General features: G+C 41.1%; 1 protein-coding gene across 2 annotated transcripts in view; it reads right to left on the bottom strand.

Annotated features, from left to right (window-relative positions):
- Positions 1-26,330, bottom strand: part of LOC135496996 (uncharacterized) — a 117,504-nt gene that overhangs the window by 51,925 nt on the left and 39,249 nt on the right. For both annotated transcript variants that reach the window (XR_010448750.1, XM_064786614.1), the window contains exon 2: positions 18,129-18,354. Coding sequence is in view for 1 of the 2 variants with exons in the window: in XM_064786614.1 (XP_064642684.1) it covers positions 18,129-18,354 (226 nt within the window). In the remaining variant the exon portion in view is untranslated. The remainder of the gene's footprint in view (positions 1-18,128; positions 18,355-26,330) is intronic.

Here is a 26,330-nt window from a genome sequence, read left to right on the forward strand (position 1 = left end):
AGCCTATCTCGCGCACTGCTCCTTCTTGTCAAACATCGTAGTGAAATTGTGGTACAGTGGGGCGTCCTCGAGGATTGCAGCTGGTCGGACAGACGTGAGGTGGAATGTGGGCGGCTGCACTTCTTCGTTGATGTGCGATGGCAGATAGCACAGTTGTTGCGTTGCATGACAGCTGAAAGTGAATGTGATATCATAGAAGTGAGGCGTTTGCAATGAGACTATAGGTGAAGTAGAAGCAAGGAGTGAAATGGGCCATCTTCCAGTGACTAATATACAGAGTAAGGGCACTGGGTGTTGTTAGATTCAGCATTGAATGTATTCCTCGTACAAGCGTGAATAGTATGGACATACAGTGAGAGGTGAGAGACCCCTATTGACTACTTCTTGTAACTTTATCTTGGATATTATATTAGTATTGAACTTCTAGCCATGGAATATGAAGAAATTGAAGTTGTAGGCATGGAATATGAAAAATTATTCAACGGTGAAAGACATTATTCCATGAGGCTTTGCCGTGATCGCAAAGGACGCGACGCGATTGGTTCACATGCTAATGAGGTATGATAATGATAATTACCTCTATAATGCTACTTGGATAGCGACTGTGTCGTTGATTGCAACAGTGGTCAGGTCTATGTCAATTTGTGCCTGTAATGTCAATGAAGTATGATGAGGTGATGACGATAGTGCAATTATTAAATATTGGCAAGAGATCATACTACAACATAGGTCTTGTTTTTGACAGATGACTGTGCGACATTCCCATTGGGTCTTGTTAGAGTCAGCGCTGCATGTATTCCTTGTACAAACTTGAATAGTTGTGACAGACTTTGAGGGGTGAGAGACCCCTATCGGCTACTTCGGCTAACTTTATCTTGCCTACCTAGCTGCTAGCAATAGTGCCCCTTTATCAAGACTGAAACCCACTGTGCGGGGCTAAGAAATTACCTTTATAATCCTAGTTGGATAACCACTGTGTAGATGATTTGAAGAGTGCTCTGTGGATGTGTGCCTGTAATGTCAATGAAAGTATGATGAGGTGATGACGATAGTGGAATGACGAAATATTGGAAAGAGATCTATTCCTAGAAGAACATATGTCCTGTTTTGACTAGGTGGCGCATTTTAGAATCAGCAGTGAGCACTGTGTGTAACATGGTGGATGGTGGAGGCAGCGGAGATAATAACTGTGTCGAAAGTATTGTTATAGGGCCTTCCCTAGGCCCATGGGGTTAAATTTACAATCCACGATTGAAAAGACGTAGTTTGATCGCATTCAACTATAAATCCATTGAACAGTTGTGTTCCTTTAGTCAACCGATGACCTTTTGTTGGGCCATGATCGGGGATTGTAAACTGTAAATGTATTATGGACTGGGAGAGGGGGGAAACACAAGTGAAATAGACCAAAACAAGTGATTTGGGGGCTTTGGTTTAGACGCATGCCCCACAAGCGCCATGCGGGATTATACGGTTCATGTGAACTTGTTGACATCGACATGATCTAGTGCTGTTATTGGTCATGGTACATGGTAGGCCTAATCATCATGGCTATATGTTTCAGGAAAAGCTCGGAGTAAAATGAACTGCCAATGTTTACTAGTACATAGCCATAAGGTATGCACTGGCCAGTGCACTTTCTGCACGTCGCCATGGTCATGTGTGATACCTTGCATATTTTGTTTTTTGAATGCGCATGCTTTTTGGGCAAAATCACTTGTACCAACACTAATGAATAATGTCTTCTTATCCCTATGACTCCATACACAGTGAGGGCATTGTCCCATTCCCATCAAATGGTAACTTATTGTACCGTATAAGGGTGGAAGTTGGGGAGCAGATACCTACCGTTGCACGCCTGTCATAAATCAGCAGTGATGAGCTTAGCCCGATATGGAACATTCTTCAGAAACTCAAGCGAGGGAAGTCTGCTCATTAGCATATCTCGCGCACTGCTCCTTCTTGTCAAACATCGTAGTGAAATCGTAATGGAAAACGTCTGGCTTTGCGCCAGACGTTGAGACTAATAAGTGAAGAACTAATAGGTAAAGAACTTCTACTTGCGCGAGACTGCTCTGATAAAATTATCATTGCAGAGACTACGGTGACGTACACATATATTTTTTACAATCAAAAATGCCCTCAAAAGACGACATGGAATGATTATTTTATTGATATTTCCTACTATATACCTTCCAATTATCACTTTATACAAATAGATCGGCGTTAGGTCGCATGCTTTTCTTTCCTGGTGACACTATAAAGCAAAATAGTTGCAACCCCGTAAATGCGCTATAAGTCCAATAATAAGTGACGGTGACCCGTTATAAATGTTTCGCCAGCTTCGCTTTTTTGCCGCTACGCGGCGCGTTGGGCCCTTGCGTCAAGTGTAAAGTGGTCTCATTCAGATGGCGCAGTGCGTTTAATGCTGCAATGTTCGAGAAATGAATTAGGCCTATATGGGGTCAATGATTGCATTGTGTCATTGGGCATTGCGCTATTAAAGGGGCTTGGATGTCATTCTTGTATTTATGGATAGGATGTCTTGTGTGGCAAGGCTTTGGGTGCATGAAATCTGTTAGTAATCAGCGAATAATTGGTCTTGCAAGGAAGGAATACATTCAATAATTATCTTTTAATGTTTTAAGATGGTAGTACATGTGTACTGTATTGGCCTATTTTAGGAGGGCGCCGTGTAGGGCGCTGAAAAATTGCCAAAAAGGGCCTTAAAAGGCCAACCCAGGGGTCATTGTGCGCTCCTATGGTCACTTGCACTTGCCCCTGGTATCATGTTGAGCTAAAACATATTTAATTGGTCAACGAATGAAGCAAAAAATAAATACGAACGAGTTTTGCTCATCAGAGATTGATACTCTCGTGTTGGATGAATCCTTGGCCGCCATGATAGCTGCTATGACCTGAATACCGACCTCTGGCCTACCTATGTAAAACACATAGGTAGGTATGTAAAACACGATTTGATTAGTCGATTTTGTCGAAGTGAGTTTTGTCGAAGTCAATTTTGTCGAAATGAGTTTTGTCGAAATCAACTTTGTCGAAGTCTTTGTTGAGTTTTGTCGAAGTCAAGTTTTATTGAAGTGAGTTTTGTCGAAGTAAGTTTTGTCGAATGAGCCTTCTGGGCTTTCGTAGTCTACATAACCATTACTATTATGCGATCACAAATCAATTGACGGAATGATAGAATTTCATGGACACGGATAATATATGAGCTAATGCTGATATAAAAAATTAATTGCCTCTGCAAGAAAATTGCGTCATTTAGTCTGGCCATGCGGGCACTCCGAGCAAAATAGAACCGAAGAAGCACGTGTTAAAAATCCAAATCGCGCGAGCACTGTTAACATTATTATTTCAAAATCACTTTTGATAATTTATTTTTATATTTGAGCATAAGGCTTATGTATACATCCTGAGATAATTGGTCAATTTTGCAATTATTTGGTAGGCTGTAAACGGTTTTTGGTCATGTAGAAACAGTGTTGACACGTAGTGCCCGGGTCATAGGTCACCGCTAGATTCTGGTGGTGACGATCGATACGATTGGAAATGACGTACACGAGTATTCAGGGTCTAGTGTTGCAGCCATTTTGAATGCTAATCAAGTACACCCCGGATGCAGAGGTTGGTAAAAAGCAACCTCGTTTACCGAGGGGTCATTGCGCGCTCCTGTGGTCACTTACACTACCCCTGCTATCATGTTGAGCTAAAACATTGATTGGTCAACGAATAACGCTTGACATGCAAATAAGATGTAAATAATGTTTTGACACTTGGCATATTCATGGTATTTTGAATCGGCGAAAAGGGCGGCATTGTCAGTCCACATAAGCATTTACCCTTATGCGATCACAAATCGATTGACGGTATAATGGAACTTGATGGACACGGATTATGAAAATAATGCTGATATAAAAAATTAATTGCCTCTACCAGAAAACTGCGTCATTTAGACGGGCCATGGGGGCACTCCGAGCAAAATAGATGCGAAGAAGCGTGTTTCAAGATCCCTTTCGATAATTTATTTTTATATTTAAGTATAAGGCTTCTATTCTGTATTTGCCCTGAGATAATTGCTCAATATTTTGCAATTATTTGGTCGGCTACAAACGGTTTTGGTCATGATGAAACAGTGCTGACACGTAATGCCCAAATAGACGGGTCATAGGTTAAACATGCTACGATACCCCCAGATTCTAGCGGTGTCGAGTGATACGACGTACACGAGTATTCAGGGTCTAGTGGTGCAGCCATTTTGAATGCTAATCAAATGGACCCCGGATGTAGAGGTTGCGTAAAAGGGGGAGAATTGGGCCGTAAGGGCAATATTACAAAACACAAATTCTTCAGGGTACCTTCGGTTAGCCCAATACAGTATACATGTACTGGAGCCCTCCAATTAGCACTGCACGGATTACATGGTACAAATTTGAAATCGTTGAAGTCTTTGTTTGCTTTGATGGTAAAATGTAGGAATTATTTTGGCAGCCCCTTTGTTTGATTTTTTCTACGTTTTACCATGTTTCAAGTGATACGTTGATTATTTCAGTTCTGCAAGTTAGTATAGGTGTCGCAATGTTGTGTAAAAAGTGCACCGGCCAATAATTTTTCCTCGACGGAATACATCGGAATATGTGACATTTCATGTTTTTTTACAAACGGTTTAGTTTTTAAAGCTTTTACCAAATGGCAAACTACGGTAACCATAGTGGATAGTCGGCCTTCTATTATTGCATTTTAATACACTTTAAAAAACACTTCGAGCGAAATGCCTGTTATCACATCTGCCTATACTGGTGTACATACTACACAACACAGCGCATGTAATAATCTTCACAATTTAGACACATATGGTAGAAATAAGCGCAATGTTTTCCGTATTTTAGGCATAGGGCTACAAAAACACGGATTTCTCTACTTGATTATTAGGACACCTATATCGATATAAACCTATCAACATATGTGTTCAAGTTATCAGAGAAATATCTACCAGCGAATCCGCGTCGAGTGCCACAGAACAGGAAATATTCGCTATTGAATCTGCCCGTTTTGTTGTTGTCGTCTGCTTGCGCTATGGTAACCATAGTGAGCAGTGGGTGAGTTCACATAGCCGAATAAACTTGGTGTTAGATGTTAGTGTAACAGATTTGTCGCAGATATGTTACACTAATTATGAATATGAACTGGTTTGTGTTACATGTGTGTTTGTGTTGATGTTAGTGTAACTGATATATTGAGAAAATCACAACATGATATGTAGGCCTCACCTCGCAGCTTTATAATGCACACCATTCCCAAAGAAAAATATTTCGAGAACATTTCAGAGACCGCATATGAAAAGAAAATCGTATACACTAGTGGGAGGTTTTTCCGAGTTATGAACGGTTTCTTTAACTTTTTCCTGACCTTTTTCCTTTTTCTCCGACATTGTCCGACTTTTCCAAAAGATCGGATGTCCATCCTGAACTGTGAAAAAAAACCTAGGTCTTCCCAAAGTAGGCCATTAATTAAAGATCAAAGGCCTCAATTAAATGGGGTTAATGAGGTGTGATGCAAATACCCAGAGTGACCCTAGTTGTGAATACTAATTACTTCCTCCCCATTGGACCCTTTGCATGTCACACACGAGTGGATCTCGGTTTGGGCACTCCATGTTTAAATTAAGCAGGGTAGATTTTTACGAAAATAGGCCTATTTTGATGGCATTGCCTCATGTGAATTAAATATATTTTTGGTGTACTGAACTGTGTTATTTACAAAATATTTACAGTATCTATTTGCATAATACAGACCAATACTTACATGTAAGTTCAATGTTGCGTGGTGTCTTCGGTTGGGCCACGGGCCACTGGGAAGTCGTCGATGTAGTTTTACTTTCCACATGTCTTGAATAAAGTTGTTAGATTTTAGCCAGCATAATTATCTCCTCACTGTGTCTTCTCATCGATCATCTTACTTGACGAAACATTCAATACCAAAAAACAGTTGTTTACATTAAAGAAATTCTTGAATTGTACACCATGCTCAGATCTATTTGCAAAATTGATTGTATCAATAATTTCCCTTTCAGTTCAGGAATAATGTCATTCAATTGCAAAACATAATTACTAGCCAATAATTTGAAACTTTGAAATTGAATTACAATTGTGTTTTATCTAGTATTACATACGAAGTCCCCCCTGTTTAAACATGGAGTGGCCCAAGCCAGATGCACTCATGTGTGACATGCAAATGGTCCAAAGGGGAGGAAGTAATTAGTATGCACACCTAGGGTCGCTCTGGGTGTTTGCGTCACACCTCATTAACCCCATTTAACAAAGGACTTTGATGTTTACGGGCCTACTATATGTAATACACCCAGTCATAAATGATTTTTACGGTAGTCATAAATACACTAATCAAAGCTATAAAACATTTCTTCGGTGGCTGGGAAAGGACATGGCGATTTTTGTTTCTTCAATGACACCTTTTTTGTGAATCTCAGGCGCCTGACTTAGTAACTTAGGTGCCTGACTTATTAACTCAGGCAGTTGACTTACTATTTCAGGCGCCTGACTAACGAAAACGAGGCTGGTGAGTTCCAGATGGATGCCATTGCGGCTGAGATAGTAAGTCAGGCCCCTGAGATAAAAAATAAAACATCGTCATTGAAGAAAAAAAATCACCATGTCCTTTCCCAGCCAACGTACTTCACTGTAGAAGCTTTGAAACTGTTAGACCAATAATTCGTCCCCAAAAGGGACGAAGTGCGAGGTGCCTATTGCGAAAATGATTGGTTGACGAAACAATGGCCTGATTGGTTGGCTAGCCTTGTGACGTCAAACTATTTTTACGCCGAGGGTTTTTCCTGTTTTTCATCATGGCTAAAGCTTAAATGCGTTTGGGCTGTATTCCTTTAGGCTCGATGTACAGCGTAGCGGATCGAGGCTATATAACTCGAGGCTATATAACTCGAGGCTATACAACTCGAGGCTATACAACTCGAGGCTACACAACTCGAGGCTACACAACTCGAGGCTACACAACTCGAGGCTACACAACTCGAGGCTACACAACTCGAGGCTACACAACTCGAGGCTACACAACTCGAGGCTACACAACTCGAGGCTACACAACTCGAGGCTACACAACTCGAGGCTACACAACTCGAGGCTACACAACTCGAGGCTACACAACTCGAGGCTACACAACTCGAGGCTACACAACTCGAGGCTACACAACTCGAGGCTACACAACTCGAGGCTACACAACTCGAGGCTACACAACTCGAGGCTACACAACTCGAGGCTACACAACTCGAGGCTACACAACTCGAGCCTGTACAACTCGAGCCTGTACAACTCGAGCCTGTACAACTCGAGGCTGTACAACTCGAGGCTGTACAACTCGAGGCTATTCAACTCGAGGCTATACAACTCGAGGCTATGAAACTCTTTATTCGGCCCTGACGGAGGTAGTAACTCACACAACAGGTGTGAGTCTAATGGTGTGTATGTATATAAATGTCAAAATTCATTTCTGTAGCAATTTCCACAACTCGCGCCATTCATGTTTTAATCATTGATCCTTACCGAGGCCACTCATTGTGTGTTATGCGTAATTCACTTGTAAATAAACACATTCATGTTTTAATCCTTGAGTTTACTCTTTCTTTGTTGTTATATAATTGGGTGGAGGTTTGGTGTAGGGTTTGCTTGTATGGAAGGTGATTGGAGTGAGTTGAAGCTTGAGGTTGGTGAGGGTGAGAGGACTGACTGGTATTTGCTGTGGGGTAGGTTATATTTTGATGTAGTCTTTGATGAATTTGATGAATTAGATTATTTGATAAGGTTAGCTCGTGGATAGACTTTATTGATGTTGGGTTTAGAGACAAATTGAGTTTTGGTGTGTGGTTGAAGTTTGATACCCCGGTTTTGATACGTCCTCTGAAGTAGTATAATGCGAAGATGCCAAAGTTAGTAATTGTAGTGAGCGTGTATACATGTATATCCTGTGTAATTTGTATGTTTGGTTAATTGTAATTCATTTACTTTATGTGTTTCAGTTTTTCCGAGTTTGAAATAAACCTGCTGTGATAAAGATACTCGAGTTGGTTGGTTGAGTTTGAGACCTGGATCCTTACATTGGCGACCTTCCCAGGACTGCAGTACGGCAGTGCTGCAGCGTATGCAGAGAAGAGTGTGCAGTTCATGCAGAGGATATACGGTTGTACCCGAGTCACGTGTCGATGAATGAAATCATATAAGTTAAACATCTGCAGAAGACGAATTCGCATAACGTAGATCGAAAAGCGCTTAACTATTGTTGTAGTACCGGTGTAATGTTTTTGAGTGTTTCTATTTTTGAGTGTTTCCCTTCATTGTTTGGGAACGCTAAAAGATAGATTGACAAGTTTTTCTGTGTTTCCCCCTATTGAAAAGTCATGGCCTCTCTAGCTGCCTATTGTTTGGAAACACTGACACATGGGAAACAACCACAGATGTTACACCGGTACAGAATCGCGTCGTGTTATGTTACATGTATCTCATAAGTGTGAACAGTATATCTCGTGAGCTCTTGGACAAACGAACACTCAGTTGTTGAAATACACCGGAGGACTCGACAGGAAAAACCTGCAGCAATTATTTGCCTTCTTTCAAATAAACGAATGTATTGTGAAATGTAAATGTGAAATGACATGTAAATGTGAAATGTATTTGTTAAATGTGATTGTAATGTAATATGCGACTTTTTTTTTAAAAAGAAAGGAAAGGTTTAACGGTCTGCGTGCATGTGTATGTGTGTGTCAGTCCTCAGTTGCTTGAAAAAAAAGTGTGTCAGAATTGTGTGTCATTGTTCGTGTGAATAGTAACGGGTGCAGACTTAGATTTCAGAGGAAAAAAAATTCATAGCAAAACCTAGCTTATAAGTCATATCATTAATGCATGCATATGTGTGTCATGATGACACAACTATGTAGGCGTTGATGGAATAGCTATATCAAAGCGAGATAAGTCTGACGTCGTAGGGATTAAGTAGTCAAGTTTTGTGTTAATAAGTATAAGTTCCTAGTTTGAGTACGCCGCACACATGGCAACGTTAGATGACTTCGCTCGTGCGGGCAAAGCACTTGGCCTTGATGTAAGAGATTTACGAGAGTTCATTAAGGATCAGCAACAGCTGGCCAGAGATGAGAGGGCTGAAAAGAGAGGGGAGATGAGGCTTCAAGCTGAAATGGATGACCGAGAAGCGACAAGAAGGGCAGATCTGGCCAAAATGGAGGCCGAAGCCAAAGCACGAGAACTTGAACATGAACGCAAGTTGGAACCCCTGAAAGCTGGAGGAGGCCCCACGACCAAAACCAAGATGCCAAAACCACCGAAGTTACCCACGTTTGATGAGGACCGAGATGATATGGATGGATACTTTCAACGCTTCGAGCGCTATGCGGAGGCGCAGTCGTGGCCGAGGGATCAGTGGGGAATAAGCTTGAGTGCCCTATTAAAAGAAAAAACACTTGATGTATACTCTCGATTGACAAGCACCGAGGCAATGGACTACGACAAGCTAAAAGCGGCATTGCTTATACGATTTGATCTAACTGTCGATGGGTTCCAAAAAAAGTTCAGAACCAGTAAACCATATTTTGGCGAAACATTCGGCCAGTTTGCAACAAGGCTTCGTAACTACTTTGGCCGTTGGACAGAATTGGCGAAAGCCACCAGAACATGTGAGGGAGTAATTGACCTCGTGCTTAGAGAGCAGCTACTCCGTGTCTGTGGGTCTGAATTGAAATTGTTCCTCCGGGAGAGAGTCCCGGGTTCTACTAAGGACATGGCAGCCTTGGCTGATCAATTTCGTGAGGCCAAGGGAGGAAACATCCTCAATATACTTTTCCATCCAGTGCGAAATACCAACCCTGATCAGGGTAAGGCCAACGACTTACCTGGGAAGCGTCGAGACACCAAGATTACGCCAAGAGATACTCGAGAATGCTATTACTGCCACAGAATAGGACACGTATCTAGGTTTTGCCCAAAGCGTTTGTCTGCGGCAAGTCTTGAGACAGAGAGGGGGGCGGAAACCACTGGAGTGGATGATAGTGCTGAAGTATCATTCTGTTTGACCATCACCAAAAGTACCGTCCTCGATTCTACTGCAGGCGAGAATGCTAAGATTACGCAAAGAGAGAGCCGAGACATCAAGATTCCGCCAAGAGATACTCGAGAATGCTATTACTGCCACAGAATGGGACACATATCTTGGTTTTGCCTAAAGCGTTTGTCTGCGGCAAGCCTTGAGACAGAGAGGGGGGCGGAAACCACTGGAGTGGATGATAGTGCTGAAGTATCATTCTGTTTGACCAGCACCAAAAGTACAGTCCTCGACTCTACTGCAGGCGAGAATGCTACTCTGTCGTCCATGTCACCTGCTTATATGTGTGCTTCCCCAGCGTGTGGACTAATGCCAGTCTTTTCGGGACTTGTCGAGGGAAGAGCTAAATTTGTTTCTGTCCTGAGAGACACGGGATGTAGTGGTGTGGTCATTTATTCAATTGTAGTGGTGTGGTCATATTGTGGATTTCTTCCAGAGGCTCCGGGTTGGTGGTTTGACGGCAAGACCATCAAAGATCTTTATTGGATATACCAATTTGGACTGCCTTGGACATCTCGTGGGAGAAGATACCCTGAGGCCCATGCCAAGGTCTAGGTGCAGTACTTCTGCAGTTTTCGGGTGGAGTGAAACTGCCAGTGGCATATGCGAGCAAGAAACTGCTACCAAGAGAGATGAATTACGCAACAATTGAGCTGGAGTGCTCGGCAGTCGTGTGGGAATCCATAAATTCCATCGCTACCTTTACGGAGTGGAGTTCATTCTAGAAACGGACCATCGGCCATTGTCCTTCATTCCGTAGAAGAAATCCACAAATGGACGATTGATGCGATGGGCACTGTTGCTGCAGCCCGATCGGTTCACTATCCACGCGATCAAGGGAATTGACAACGTCGCTGCCGATTACCTTAGTAGGATTGACTAAGATTAGTTGAAGAAGTAGGAAGCAGTGATAGGCGACAAATTTGAGTGAAATTGTTGTATTGGAGAAAAGTATGAACACTTTTTCCTAGGAGGGGCGTTTGTAACAATTTCCACTACTCGTGCCATTCATGTTTTAATCATTGATCCTTACCGAGGCCACTCATTGTGTGTTATGCGTAATTCACTTGTAAATAAACACATTCATGTTTTAATCCTTGAGTTTACTCTTTCTTTGTCGTTATATAATTGGATGGAGGTTTGGTGTAGGGTTTGCTTGTATGGAAGGTGATTGGAGTGAGTTGAAGCTTGAGGTTGGTGAGAGTGAGAGGACTGACTGGTATTTGCTGTGGGGTAGTCTTTGATGAATTTGATGAATTAGATTATTTGATAAGGTTAGCTTGTGGATAGACTTTATTGATGTTGGGTTTAGAGACAAATTGAGTCTTGGTGTGTGGTTGAAGTTTGATACCCCGGTTTTGATACGTCCTCTAAAGTAGTATAATGCGAAGATGCCAAAGTTAGTAATTGTAGTGAACGTGTATACATGTATATCCTGTGTAATTTGTATGTTTGGTTAATTGTAATTCATTTACTTTATGTGTTTCAGTTTTTCCGAGTTTGAAATAAACCTGCTGTGATAAAGATACTCGAGTTGGTTGGTTGAGTTTGAGACCTGGATTCTTATAATTTCTAATCCATGAATCTGAAAATTTGCGGTTGACCCATGACAGTTCTGGATTTTTTTTCGTGGACTGCTACCGTCAACTACCGTCCCTCTCAAGACTCAACGAAGGAATGCACCGAAGTACAGGTGTAAAAGGAGTGTATTGTCAACGAATGTGGTTAATAGTTTAGTTAGGGTAAGCTACATAATCTTCAACAAAGGAACTCGGCGACTCTATTCACTTTAACAAAAGGACCGGACTTAGATTCCGGGGACTTGCATTTCTTTTACACCGGCAGCGTCTGGAGCAAGTGGCGGCGGCGACGGAAAGAAAAAATGAATTGAAAAAAAAAACTTCGACAAGACGAGACGAAAATGTCAATGTTGGTATTTTGCACTTAAATCATTTCATTGTTCTGAAATTGATCGTTTGCTGTCGGTGAACGGATTAGATAATTGTGTACTACAGGGTGTGTCAAAAAATAAGTATATCCACCTTATTTATTTTCACGGGTGCGTCCCTAACAATAGCTATTTCATGAAGACTAAATGTCACGGTTCGGGTAAGCGATAGTATCAAAATTAAGGGTCACTTTACCTGTTGGGATTAGCTGTAGCATCAAAAGTATGGGTCATTGGTTGGAGATCAATAGCATCAAAATCAAAGGTCATGGTTGGAGTTAGCTATATAAAGCATTATGCATTATGAGAAGGAAGGGTCATGGTTGAGATTAGCAATAGCGTGAAAAGGAAGGGTCATGGTTGGGTTTAGCTTTAGCATGATAAGGATGGCTAATTGTTGGAGTTAGCACCAGCACCAAAATCAAAGGTCATGGTTGTGTTAGCTATAGCACATGCGAAGGAAGGGTCATGGTTGGGGTTATCTGTAGCAAGAAAAGGCTGGGTAATTGTTGGGGTTAGCAATGACATCAATATCAAAGGTCATGGTTGGAGATAGCTCTAGCATGTATGAGAAGGAAGTGGCATGGTTGAGGTTATCAATAGCAAGATGAAAAGGAAGCGTTATGGTTGGGATTTATAGCTGTAGCATGAAAAGGAAGGGTAATGATGGTTGTGGTTAGCGCACCACTATAAAGTGTCGGAAGGATAAAGTGGTTCGGGGGTTCCACTCCATCGCCTCGGGATAGGCGTCTCCGAAGGACTTATTGAGAGTCCAATGGGGGGAGGGGGGGGCTTAACCTCAATATACTGGCTAAAGCATGTCAAAAGGACGGTGAGGGGTTTGGGAAATCGGTGATCTCCCATGTCAACAAGTTGTGTGAGTTCCCCAGAGCTTGCACTTTACATATCAATGTGGGTTTAAAGTTTCCTTAATCATCATCTTGCTCAAAATGTGCTCAGATCTGAGCTGTGAACTCGTTACGATGTAACACCTGCTAAACCTCTAGTGGTTATTAGACCATATCCACAACTCCGTGGATATGGTCTCTTGTTTTTACTGAGCCGATTGCCAGGACCCGAGGGATGTGGTTTTCGGCACGTATCTCCGAAACTGCCGCACGGAATGACCTGAAATTTGGTCAGGTTACGTTTCATAACCTGCTAACGAACAACGTGTACTTTATTTTTGCAGCCGTTGCTTACTTTTTTAGTTTTCGGGTGATTTTTGATGAAAATCGCCGGTTCTGAACCGTTCCGATAATAGCACTGCCTCCCGCGTTTTTACCGATTAGGCAAGTTGCTCAACGTTGATCTGTCCCCGACCTGAACAGGTGGGAGGATACCCGCTACATGGAAGAGCCAACAGACATTTCATCTACGCATTCTAGACCGGGTGGACCGGGTGAGTGTGAATTTTTCGTGATTGTAATCGCCCTCAAATTTGTGTTCAAACACTGCATCAGACAAAATTAACTCATCAGAGGTCAAGAAAAAGATCTTAAGAATATATATTCGCTGTTAGTTTGGGTGGTTATAGGGAGCACGTCCATCTTTTGAGGCTAACTTGTCATCCAAAAGTTTCGAGATCCCCGCAATGGCGGATAAACATTCATCAAAAGAATTACGAATTCGGGCAAGTTTCATCAAACTGTGCGCCCTAAACACCTAAGAATGTCTCAAAATCACCCAGACTCTACACATGAGATATACCTTCACTGAAAATAGTTGCTGAAACCTTGCTTAACGTGTCACGAGTGCTGAAAGCAACAGTTTTGGAGATCGTTTTTCTGTACATCCTGTAGAAATGTACAGTAAAGCACGTATAGATACACGTGCAGTGTAAATGGACACACGAATGTATACAAACCTTCTGAAAATATTGTCAGCAAAGGTGATGGGTCTTTGTTCTGAATTATGACAATGAACTTCATAGACTATTAGCAGCTAGTCAGTGTCTGTTTGTCATTCATAATTATTATGAATGATAAAACTTCTGGTGAAATCAAAATATTTCCTCGCTCTGTTTTACAGCCTGACAGGGATGATCAACATCTGTTCTGTTCTGCGACCACATCTGTTCAGTCACGGATATTGGAGCCTTGACCACGAGGAGCTGATGAGGCAAAGTCGTATAACCTTCTTAACCTCGGACCATCTCATGGTCATTTGACATCGGTGCAGTGTTGAAATTGCCGTCCGAAGACGAACCAGTATATTCCAGCCGTATTTCGTTCTTTTTCACTGTAATACTTTTACTTTAAAAAGACTGAATAAACAAACCTACTGTGGTAGTTAGTTTAAAAAGATATTATTGCATGTTACGTTACTCTTAGTGCTGATCGGTTATACCCCTTGGACTTGGCCGTAACCTTGCATACTGGTTGTCTCGATGCCGTATGCTATGACCATGTATATATCTACTGGACTGGTTTGTTGCACCATATCGAAGGAATTTGATGTATAGATCAAGACACTTTCCTCACATCACAATCTACACCTCAAAAGAATGGTTGTAAAATCCTTGCCATGATTCCCGGTTGCCCCTATGTTGTGACCATGCATCAACTGGCCTGGTATGTCACAACCTACACTTCAAAGGAATTCGAAGTCTATATCGCATTTATTTTTTGTCCCCAGGTTGTGACTTTTCATCTCCTAGATGGCCGAGTGGTTTTTCTCACTCAGCCTCAAAATTCATCAAAGGATAAGAAAGACGTTGAGGTTCAGATTGCATTTACTGGCTGTCTACTGGGTTGTGACAATGCATATGCTGAGTTGTCGCAGTCAAAGAACCATCGCTGATTCTAGTAATGCATGATGCACCTACTGTCACAACCTTCAGCTGATTATTTGCTTGTGATTTACCTGGTTGTCCTGGTGCTCATTTTCAACATGACAAAACACTATCACCAGCGATATGGTCTGCAATTTGCTGTTAGGCGAATTGCCCAATGCTAGTTGTTAATGAAGTTAATGATATTGATGAAACAATCTTAGAGAGGCAACTACATGTATTCCTCTTTGTGTTGATCAAAAGTAATATTCTTGCCAAAAAACGTAACTTTCCATTAGGAATATGAAAGTAATGACATAAACGCAAGGACCATTGGCATTATTAAGGGCAATATTTCCCAGCTGTCGGCTGCCCAGTCCCCTCCTATTCTACAGTGTAGTTTCCATCGCTGTATTGCACAAAAAAAGGAAACGTTCAAAATCTGACCGAATTATCGCGCTTTTCAGATGTTGACTCCGATTTGACCCGAGTTAGCTCTTCATGGGTCGATCCTTTCCATGTTGAACGATACATTAACAAGGCGCTTCCTGGAGCCATGGATCTATCCGGAGACGTTTTGGTGCTGATATAGATTTTTCCGACGTCACCGTGATAACCCTGCTACTGCGACGATAATGGAAATCACGTTGCGTCCTGATAGCGGGATGACGTGAACTCGGTTCTCGGCGTGTACTCACGTGGCGGGAAAGGTATTTCGCGCCAGGACTTGCGCGTACTGAAAATAACGAATAACGCGTTTTTCTACAATCTAAGTGCCGAAACAAAATAGGTAAAAGCATCAAACATGTTCAGAAAAATAGCTTACTGATGCACGAGAAGAAGAACAAACATACTGCAATTAAAAGCCGCCCATTCCTTAAACAGATTCCAGTTTGCTGTGATTGAGTCAATTTTCCCTGTTGGGTGTAACAGAAAACTTTCGTTTTCAACATATCTGTCACACTAATGCCAGTATGCAACACCAATGTTTGTGTAGAGTTCACACTCGTAGTATCAGATATAAATATATATGTCGGACTACAGTGGTCTATGATTAGCAAGATGTTAACCTGAACCACAATTTTAGGTCGGTCCAATGTGAGTTGTGGACTCACCCAGTGCCTTGCTGACACTGTCCGAATCCCAACGCTGATAACCATACCTGCTCGATTTCCTGTTGAGAGCATGATTACTATGTGACTGGTTATCTGAATTCAGTTGAATTGTCTAAAGGTATTTTTGTTTTTGTTCATTTTGTCAACTATTTTTTGTCAAATTATGATTTGTTGCTATATATTTCTTAAATTGTCATAAGCGCTACCTACATCATAATGACCGCAAATTTCGCGTACACGTTGATCTACAGGGATTCTCCGGTATTGCCCAGTTTCAATATTCGTTAGGAAAGTTCCGTTTCGTAACATAGCCAGAATTGAGTGGTCCTGTCTGCATAAGTATCTTAACATGGTCATTTATTCCAAAGGTTTGCTAAAGTAGTTTATAAGTTCTCTATTTCTCATTTTGGCATCTCATTGATATGCAAATACCATTTAGCCCATTGTTTCCGCAAGAGAGCGTGCATCTTGTTATTATATTCCTTGTTTCTGCCGCATTCAGATTGCTGTGGGGTCAATAATGCCATTGTAGTGATGTACCATATCATAATTTGTAAAGATAGTCTTTTTTCTCTTTGCAGCAATTGTCTTTTCCCGATTCAAATAGATTGTAATTATTCAGAAAAATGCGTTCTACTAGCCCTTCATCAGAAAAAGGGCACATAGCCAAGCGGAACCATAATTTGAGAATTTCAACACTTCGTCTAACCGTTTGCGGTAGCCAACCAATGTTTTACGATTAAAGGGAGTGCGGAGAACTTTCCGAGACCTAGCAATGAGCGTGTGGCTTTAAAAAGAATTTTGTGGCATTGTTTAGATGTCTTAAACCCCAAAACACGACATGCGTAATCGACAAGAGGTATCACTTTTGCGTAATACAAGCTGCTGAATGAATGGTAATCGTACAAAGTCCCAGGAGACTCATTTCGAGATTCGTCAAAACTCTACTTCGAAATTCAAAGCTTGACTTCGAGATTCAAACAAAACTCGACTCGAGATTCAAAATTCGATTTTGAGATTCAAAAGTCGACTTCGAAATTCAAAACCAAATCAACAAATCAAATCTCTCCTGTATACCATAGGTCCCCCGTTATAAAAGAACAAGGTAGACATGGATCCACCCACCACAACATTCGTGTTAATGTTTTGGTGACCGTCGCTATCGTCACAGCGGCTCATGTATGCGTAATTTTGTAAGTATTGTATGTTACCGTTGGTCCCAAGTAGGCATTTAGAGTAAAAAAAGATTTGAATTTGAATTTTCATTGGCGAAAGGAAGGGGGACTTTTCTAGAGGTAACGTTATAAAAAGCCCCATCCCAGGCACTAGGCTTGGTGCACTGACAACTTGTTAGGGTTACATATAAAATGGACGAACCACAACGGGAGACTTCACAAAATGATAAGTTAACAAGGCAGCGTTGCACATGATCGACCAGTCAATATTGTGTTGTAAAACGGCTTTTCATTGGTCAATTTCAAATTTTGAATCCTTCAGTCGAGTTTTTAATTTTGAAGTTAAGCTTTGAATCTCTAAGTCGACTTCTGAATTTAGGTTTTCGAATCTCGAACTGGGTGTTTGTATAATTAAATCGAGACCTCCAGTGATGAAGTGTTTAGTTCGATTACCTGCCAGAGTTTTAGAGGTCAGTATCGACAGTTCGTCCAAAGTGTGAGTATAATCAAGCGAGTCGTTTAGGTTCGTCCCACAAATGTCGTTCCAAGACAAGATCTAATAGCTCATTCCCTTGAAGGAGAATGGAAATTGCGTCCTCGGTGCATCATATGAGTTTTATGGGTATTTATTTTCCAAAAAAATCTATTATGCTGTCGTGACCCAGAGACAGACACTCTCCTTGGCGCACATCGCAGGTGGTTTCGAACATGTTGGTTTTTATCCCCTCGCATGCGCTTGTGTTCGTGTACACATAACCAATGGCTTTGAGAAAGTATCCCCGTATCCTTTGGTCATGAAGTTTACCGAAGTCATTTTCTGTTGATCCCATCGAAAGCCATTAAAAAAACAACGAATGTATTTTTATTTTGACGGCTTTTCTGTTTCGTAGTATGGACGTCAAACTAAAAATGTATATAAACCCAGCCCAACACACATCACCAAATTTTCTCTGTGTAGCACTTACCATTTCCATTCGGCTCCCTTTTTTTTCCAGATCGTCATGACTCCCTCTATCATGAGAACCATCAGTGCCAGAGCCAGACACCAATAGACCGGCCCCTTTACATCTGTTACTCTCCAAATTGCCACAAAGGAATGGATGCCAAATATTAGCCTGGCAATGACGGCCTTGATCATAGTAACAATAGTGAGCAGTTGGAACCAACATCTCGGACACGAAGGTATGTCGTCTGAAATAAAGTAAGATTGTCAAAGTTGTTATATTGGGTTATTAAAAAACCGATGTCTCTGAAGTCGTATACTAGGTCGTGAGTCACAAACTGCTTGTAAAAAGTGTTACATGGTCAAAAATGACCTTTTATGGATTTTTGGATATATATATAAGCCACCCAAGGCCTATCAGAAAATATACTTCTTTCTCTTTTATCATCACCCATTAACGAGATAATGCCAACAAAGCGTCAAGAATTAATAGGATAATGCATTACAATGAACAAACGTTTTCTTCATTTTCTCAAAATAGACAGTCGTCAGAAAAAAACATGTAAAATCATTATTCTTTGCCCAAATTGAGTTCTGTTTGCTTTAAAATGAAGAGGAGACTCTGCTCTATCATATCCAGTCATTAGTTTCCCATGTTCTTCAAAGAAAGTGGTTCATGTGCAAGTGGGAACTTTGGTGTTAAAATTCAAGCTGGAGTCCCTTTGGATGCAGTCAACACTGAGTTTTTTCTCACTTCTGGAAATGCCACCAAAACAGTTTACTCTTTGCTTTGTGGCTTCCATACAGTGTCAACTGGTATTAGACCAGTGAAATAAACTAGATTTGTAAAATAGACTCTTGTATTGTATGAAAATTATGTTTTTTGTACTTGCACCTCCACCGCCACCTCCACCGCCGCGTGCTCCACCCCTGGCTTTTTTCTCTCTGACCATCCTACACCTTTGTCTTTATTCTGGGGCATTTGAAATCAGTCTCATTTGAAAGGCAACAAGATAAGCAAACAAATGACACCTCACTTTCCTGTATGGCTTTTCTACTTCTCAAGAAAATCAGAAATGAATGATGAAAAAAAAAGCTGAATGTAACAACTCCAGCTTTTTCTATAGAGCAGTATATGACACACGACCACTAGTATTATGGATTTCGACGCACAAACAGTGTCCAAAATGTGTACATATCTCATTTATGAACATTGGGTACATAAAAAGGCACTTCCAACAAAACAAAACAAAGAATATCATTTATTTTAATTTGTATACAAATGTAGGCGACTGTGAAGTGATGATTTTGACGGGCACTTCTTTAATTTGACATTACTTAAACACTCATGACAATATAGAAATGACCTAAATTTACACACACAAAGGGAGACAAGTCATTATATATGGTAAAATAGGGTAGTTGTAGCCCCGGTCTAATTGTAGCCCCTGACAGTGTTTTTGATTCATATTCCGCTAACCATGAAATTATTTAACCAACGCAAGCATGATATGAAATAGGTGACATTTGGGTACCACGATAGTTTTTGATTATGAAACCTGTTATGTAAGAGCTTTGGCTATAAAAAGTAAACAAATCAGACACATGCACAAAAAAAGTTGGGGTCGAACATTTTGCAGGTACGATTTTTTCACACTTACACAGGTTGTATCAATAAAAACGGAACATTTGCTATTTTCCCCAATATTTACAACTCTAGGATAGATATGACAAATACATGTAGGTCGTATTATGCGTAGAGATCTTAGCTTCAAATTGACACCATTTGTGTATGAATAACGTTCCGCATGGCTGGTCAGGCACTGTTTAAACAAAATGGCCCAAAATCCCATTTGTTGCAGGGTGAGGATTACGTTTGTATTTGGCGCAAGGTCTCTTATTCATTGCATAACATTCTTATATGATGCCCATATGGTAGGACATATGATGTAATGCATATGTGCATGCTCATTTGAAAAATTGGGCAGCTAATTAAGGCCACAGGAGAGTTCCTTCGTTGTCACTGAATATGTGCGCTTGGGAAGTTTGGCAAGAGTGATAGAAGCCTTCGCCCGTCGAGTAACCCAACAGATCTGTCCCATCAGGAAATCCATCCACCATCCACTTTCGATAGAAATGATTCGCGCCAAAAACTGACGTTATGGCTCGGACTTTGCGGCAATGGACTGTTGATCGGGCCCGTGTTCTGTGAACGGAACGTAAACAGCAAACGTTACTTGGCAATGATAAACCTTCAGATCATTCCAGTGCTTAATGCTCAATTTAGGAGGAATTAGGCAGGTTTTCGTGATCTTTGATGGGCTCAGGATGGTGCCCCTTTTCAATACCTGAATCGACTGACACCAATTTTCCTACCATCTGGGCATTACTTGAGAATGTTATGCAGTGAATAACACACAGAGCATCAATTACAAACGTAATGCTCACCCTGCGACAAATGGGGTTTAAAAAGTGCCTTACCAGCCATGCGGAACGTTATTCAAACATGAATGGTGTCAATTTGAAGCTAAGATCTATACGCATGATATGACCTACATGTATTTGTCATATCTATCCTAGAGTTGTAAATATTAGGGAAAAGAGCAACTGTTCCTTTTTGATACACCATGTAGAGCATTGATATATTGGAAACTTGGTTCATCTGATCAGTGTTGAGTGTAGAGAATGTTGTATGCGGCATTTCTTGTCATTATTATTTTAAGTAAAATTTTCAGAGACACTTTTCTGACCATGGTCCCCGCAGGGTATTTGTAGCCCGTTGGTTCGGGGTATTTCTGGCCCCTATAAATAGCTCGATATATCCTGTCATAAATTATGAAGATGCTAGGTTTTTCATTCTTATATCTGAATTATATTATTTGATCAATCTATTTGATTAAGATACAATGTTAACCCTCTATGTACCAACGATACATTCGAGGTTACATATTGGTTTGTCTGGCATTATTTCAAAATAAAATATTTTCGAAGTTACTGGTCTCTTTATTTAAAGCCACACTTGCATTGACAAGGGAGCAGCATTTCTCATGGTACATTTGTGACGGAGCGGTGTTAGGGCAATTTATACGGGCCTGGTCACAAATTGAAAAATCATAAGAGAAACGCTGAAATTGTAATTATATATATATGTAATATGAAGAAAACCAAAATGAAACAAATATATATAAAAGGTGAAGGCATTGAAAACTGGTAAAGCTGGGGGCATTGATGGCCATCCACCTGAGGTCTTTAAATATGCTGAGCTCACTTGGTCTTGTTTTTTGGCAAGCTTTTTTCAACACCATACTGAAGCAGGGTAAATATCCCAATGCTTGGTGTACCTCCATCCTATGTCCAGTATTTAAAAAAGGTGATAGATCTTTAGTGAGTAACTACAGGGGCATATCTTTAACTCCTATCCTTAACAAAGTTTCCACGGATGGGTTACTTGAGCGCATCAAATGGTTTATCAAAGATCGGAACATATTGGTCGAAGAACAGGCTGGCTTCAGAAGCAACTTTGCCACAGTAGACAACTGTTTTGTACTAAATGCAAAAATCTAGACAACTTTGAGAAAACGCAACGGCCGATTATACTGCCTGTTTGTCGATTATTCTAAGACCTTTGGCAAGACCGATAGAGCTATGGTATTCTATAAACTCATCAAATGCCGCTTACCCAGATACTTAATTAAGGCACTCATGGTTATAATATATAACAAAGTATCGATGACGGTTCGATCTGCTAAATCTGGTCATATTTAGCGGGCCCAGGGGGCACCGATATCTCCTTGCTAAGCCACCGCTAGCATTTGTCGTCTGCTCTATCATCCAAGATGGCTGCGCACAGGATGCTGCTCCTTGACTTTCCAGCCCAAAATCGCAGATTTCAGCGTAATTTCCGCCACAGACCATTGCCGTTGGAGGAATTTAGTGAGATAAAATTGCAGAAAAAGTACAGATTCAATTCTGAAGGCATACATTTCATCTGTGACTTGGTGAGGGATGATTTGATGAGGGACACGGACAGAAATCACAGCCTGAATGTGGAAACACAGGCGTTGGTCGCCCTCAAATTCTTTGCATCCGGATCTTTTCTGGACGATGTTGGTGACATTTTTGGCATAGATAAGGGGACTGTATCGAGAATCATCCATACGGTGGCTGCATCCCTGGTGGAACAAAAAGACAGGTTCATCAGGTGGCCTGATGCAGGGGAGCGAAGACACATCAGGCAAACATTTATGGAGAAACACAGATTTCCAAACGTCATTGGATGTGTGGATGGGACCCACATCAAAATCCAAGCCCCCTATCCACCAAGAGAAGTTGCTGAGGCCATGGCTCACCCAATGCTGTATGAGGCTGCCTTTTTCTGCAGGAAGCATTTCTACTCCGATAAATGTACAGGGCATTTGCAATCATGAAGGTGAGTAGCATCCTATAGCTACCCCCCCCCCCCTCGAGAGAGAGAGAGAGAGAGAGAAGAGTTTTCTAAGCCACTGTATTTAGACTGGCCTGTTGTAGTGCTATATTATCATGGATTATCATCATATATGCTGTCGGCAGTGTTTGTTTCTCTGTAGTGTGTGTAGGCCAGCACACAGTACACTGTAGTGTACTGATCAACTGCGTGGCTGATCAGTGACTGACTGAGTAAATCTTCAGCCAAAAACACAACACTCACTGATTTCAAAATAATGACAGGTCAGGTCTGGGTTTAGTATGTAACCTACCCCTCACCAAACTCAATAGGGGTGTACCTAATGAATAAACTGATAAACTTCAACTGTAAAAGTGGTACTTCATAAAAAGTTCATAAAGTTGTTTACAGTGCAAAATGATGACATCATCAATTCTGCCAGCATGACCTATATTTCATATGGGGTGCCTTTATTGAAATAATTTCAAATATGATATACAGAGTGTCACATAGTAACATGCACCCTGTGGCCTTTTTCAATTAATGTTAATTGTGCTGGATAAATAACATAATTGAAACTTTTTGCTGCTAATCTGACAATATGTTTTCAATCTATCTTTTCAGAAAAGCTCACCAACATAGCAGCGCGCTGGCCAGGGGCAACCCATGACAGCCATATCTTCAGAGAGAGTGAGATTGCCCAGCACCTAGAGAGGAATCCACATGAAGGCTATCTGCTGGGGGACAGTGGGTACCCATGTAAACCATATTTGCTGACACCATATCTCAACCCAGGGACCCCAAGTCAGAGGCGGTACAATAGGGCCCAAATCAGGGGCCGAAATATAATCGAACGGACCTTTGGGATTATGAAACGCAGATTCCATGTATTAAAAGGGGGGATACGCATGCAGCCAGACCGGGTGTGTAACATAATAGTTGCTTGTGGGGTACTTAACAACATTTGTGTAGACAGGCGGTTGCACATACTAGAGGACAGTAGTGATAGTGACAGCAGCAGTAGCAATGACAGTAGTAGTGATGAGGAGGAGGTCTATCAAGGACATCAGAATGGACGAGCCACTAGGGAATATGTGTCAAACACATTCTTTTGAGCAATGGGATATGGATATTATCGCATAAATTGATGGATCAACATTTAATTGTATTTACAATTTGCTTAAAACTCTAGTCAATTAATAAAATATTTATCAACCAATTTTAACTAACTCTTTCAATAACAGTTCATTGTTCATTGTTCACTTGCATGAGTGCTGTCCTTCCCACGAATCTTCTCAAGCTCTGCCAACAAAAGTAATTCCTTGATTTTCGCGTTCTTAAGCTCCTGTACGAGAAAGGCATGCTGCACCGGGCAATAGCATTTACACCCCATGTCACTTTCAGAGTTTTTGGCATTGCTGGTCTTCTTAGCTGACTTCTTTGATTTCTTCAACTTCCTAGCTTTGACCCTCTGCCCTCAATGTACGCTGCCATATCCCTTGCTGACATTTCCCCGGCATCATCTTCACGATCTTTCAGCTCAGATTGCTGGAAGTCGACATGAAACTTGTCAGTTGTCACAGGGGAGAATTGGGCATTTAATTCGGCGCACTTCCTCTCCAGCTCATCTGATTTGTCGCCTACTTCCCACACGGGAACATAATCTGAAAATAAAAAATAAAGAATTGTGTGAATTTTAAAGCTGATTCATGCATGGTAATTAAGAGGCCACTCATTTGACCCCCCCCCCCCCCTCCCAGGACATGCCCCCGCAAATAACTGAATGTTATCAGGTCCCCTCCCATGATCCGGAGGGAACCTGATACCATTCATTTGCGATTTCTTTTTTTAAAGATTTCTGATACTTGTTTTTTATAAGTAGGCATAGTCTGAAAAAATGGTGAGATCTTCTTTTATCATTTTTTTTACTTTGAAGGCATCCCATATGCATGAAATAAAAGCGGATCTCGCCCAGTTGCAACATGGCTGAGGGTGTGCCCAAAACTGGTCGCATAAAAGTGATATTTCTGCTCAAATGGTGTTGGTCATGGATCATGACTTAGTGGATATTCTTAGGCAGAGTCAGGTGATCATAGTGATGTTGATACTTGATTGTCGTGATTTTATTGTCTGCTGCAACGGCTCACTTTTGGATGCCAGTTGAACCGCCCATGCTTGTGAAAATGGAGGCGGCCATATGCCATGTCTGCCAGGTTATGGCCCTGTGCCAATGTTAATTGGGTCAAAATAGCAGACGCTTTCTGTCACTGTACTGTAGCGAAATTCCTCTGTTGATATTTACGTTGTGCACGTGCTTCACGCGCATGGCTCATTTGAATATTTACGTGACCTGTGACCTCATCTTTTGGATCTTTGCCATGGTCATAGATTTGCGAAACTTCCGAACAGTGTCAATATTTGCATTTTTACGTACAGAAAACGTAGGTATTTTAATAGAAACTTATAGGTTTGTGTCTTTTCACCGGTAAGAATGTGTGTGTGTATAATTTTTGTCCCTTTGAACAAATTTCATTGTGTTTTTACGGGTTTAACATTTGACAGTTCGCACCGCTGTATATGGAAATGAGGTAGAGTGTTCATTCTGTCTTTTGACTGAAATTCGGGTCAAAATTGTAGGGGTTTGAGTACTTCTTAGTTATTTTCACACTTGGGGTTAAATTCTTATCATATTCAGATATTGTTTCTGGTCTGGTTTAATTTAATGAATACGGTTTCCCAATTTATATGAGGTTTGTTTCTGGTTCACGATCTTCAATGTTGACATTTCGTCGATGTAAATTCAGCGCATTGATCCTCGCGCTGTGTGAGAGGTTTAAAATAGTTCTTGGTGTAATCTGAATATATTTCATTAGGTTGACGAAGTGTTTAGATACTTATTGTAATGTCAGTTTGTGACCTGGGGTGAGAATTTCGAGGGTTTTTGATAGATGATACAAGTATTTTGGGCGTGAAAGAGTAGGCTCTCTTTCTGTGTTACATTCAGTGTGTAAGTGTACATTTTTACGTGACGTCACCAAGGTAGAGCGGTTTTAGCGTCGGCGGGGTATTTAAACTGGTTGATGACGTCGCGCAGGGTAGTCTGGAACAGAGGTCCGACTCGGTACGTTTCGGTGAGAGCGCGTTGTGCGGTGTTTGGGTTTATTTAAATCGGGAACAGAGTTTGAGAGGGTTTTGAGAAGATTCTTTGGATTTACCGAGTCGTTTTAGCAGAAATCGAATAGAATTGCCTTTGGTATTTGTACCATTTTGTAAATGAATTTGTATATAATGAATGATGAATCTTGTCTAAATAATTGAGATGAAATATGAAATATTAATTACCAAGATATTTTAGTCCCTTGTTCTTATTCACGTGGTTTAGTTTAGTGTTTTGTGTTCTTTTAACGAACCCCAACTCTCTCGCCTCTATATAGAAACTGGTGAGATTTTATTAATTCCCCTTATACGGGTGGTGGCAGCAAAAACTCTAAAAGGCCATCCAGTGACAGTCGCGACGCCCTCTACGGAATTAGCGAGAGTTACAACTGGTGGCAGCGGTGGGATAATTTTGTAATATCAAACTCAAAGAGCAATTCAATCAATGAAAATAAGAGACGCATCATTTGAAATTGAAGTAAAAATGAGTGAACCTATTGAGACTTCAACGGACACAATTTTGTTGGTCATTATTATGACTGAACTTTAGAGTTCGGAAGTAGTACCGGTTCACTGAGTTTACTGTTTAGATTTAGTCGTGTGCGACTAAAATCATCAAAGTAGCCGTAGATAAAGGTTTAGGCC

This window comes from Lineus longissimus, chromosome 12, assembly GCF_910592395.1.
Source record: "Lineus longissimus chromosome 12, tnLinLong1.2, whole genome shotgun sequence".
Taxonomy (NCBI): domain Eukaryota; kingdom Metazoa; phylum Nemertea; class Pilidiophora; order Heteronemertea; family Lineidae; genus Lineus; species Lineus longissimus.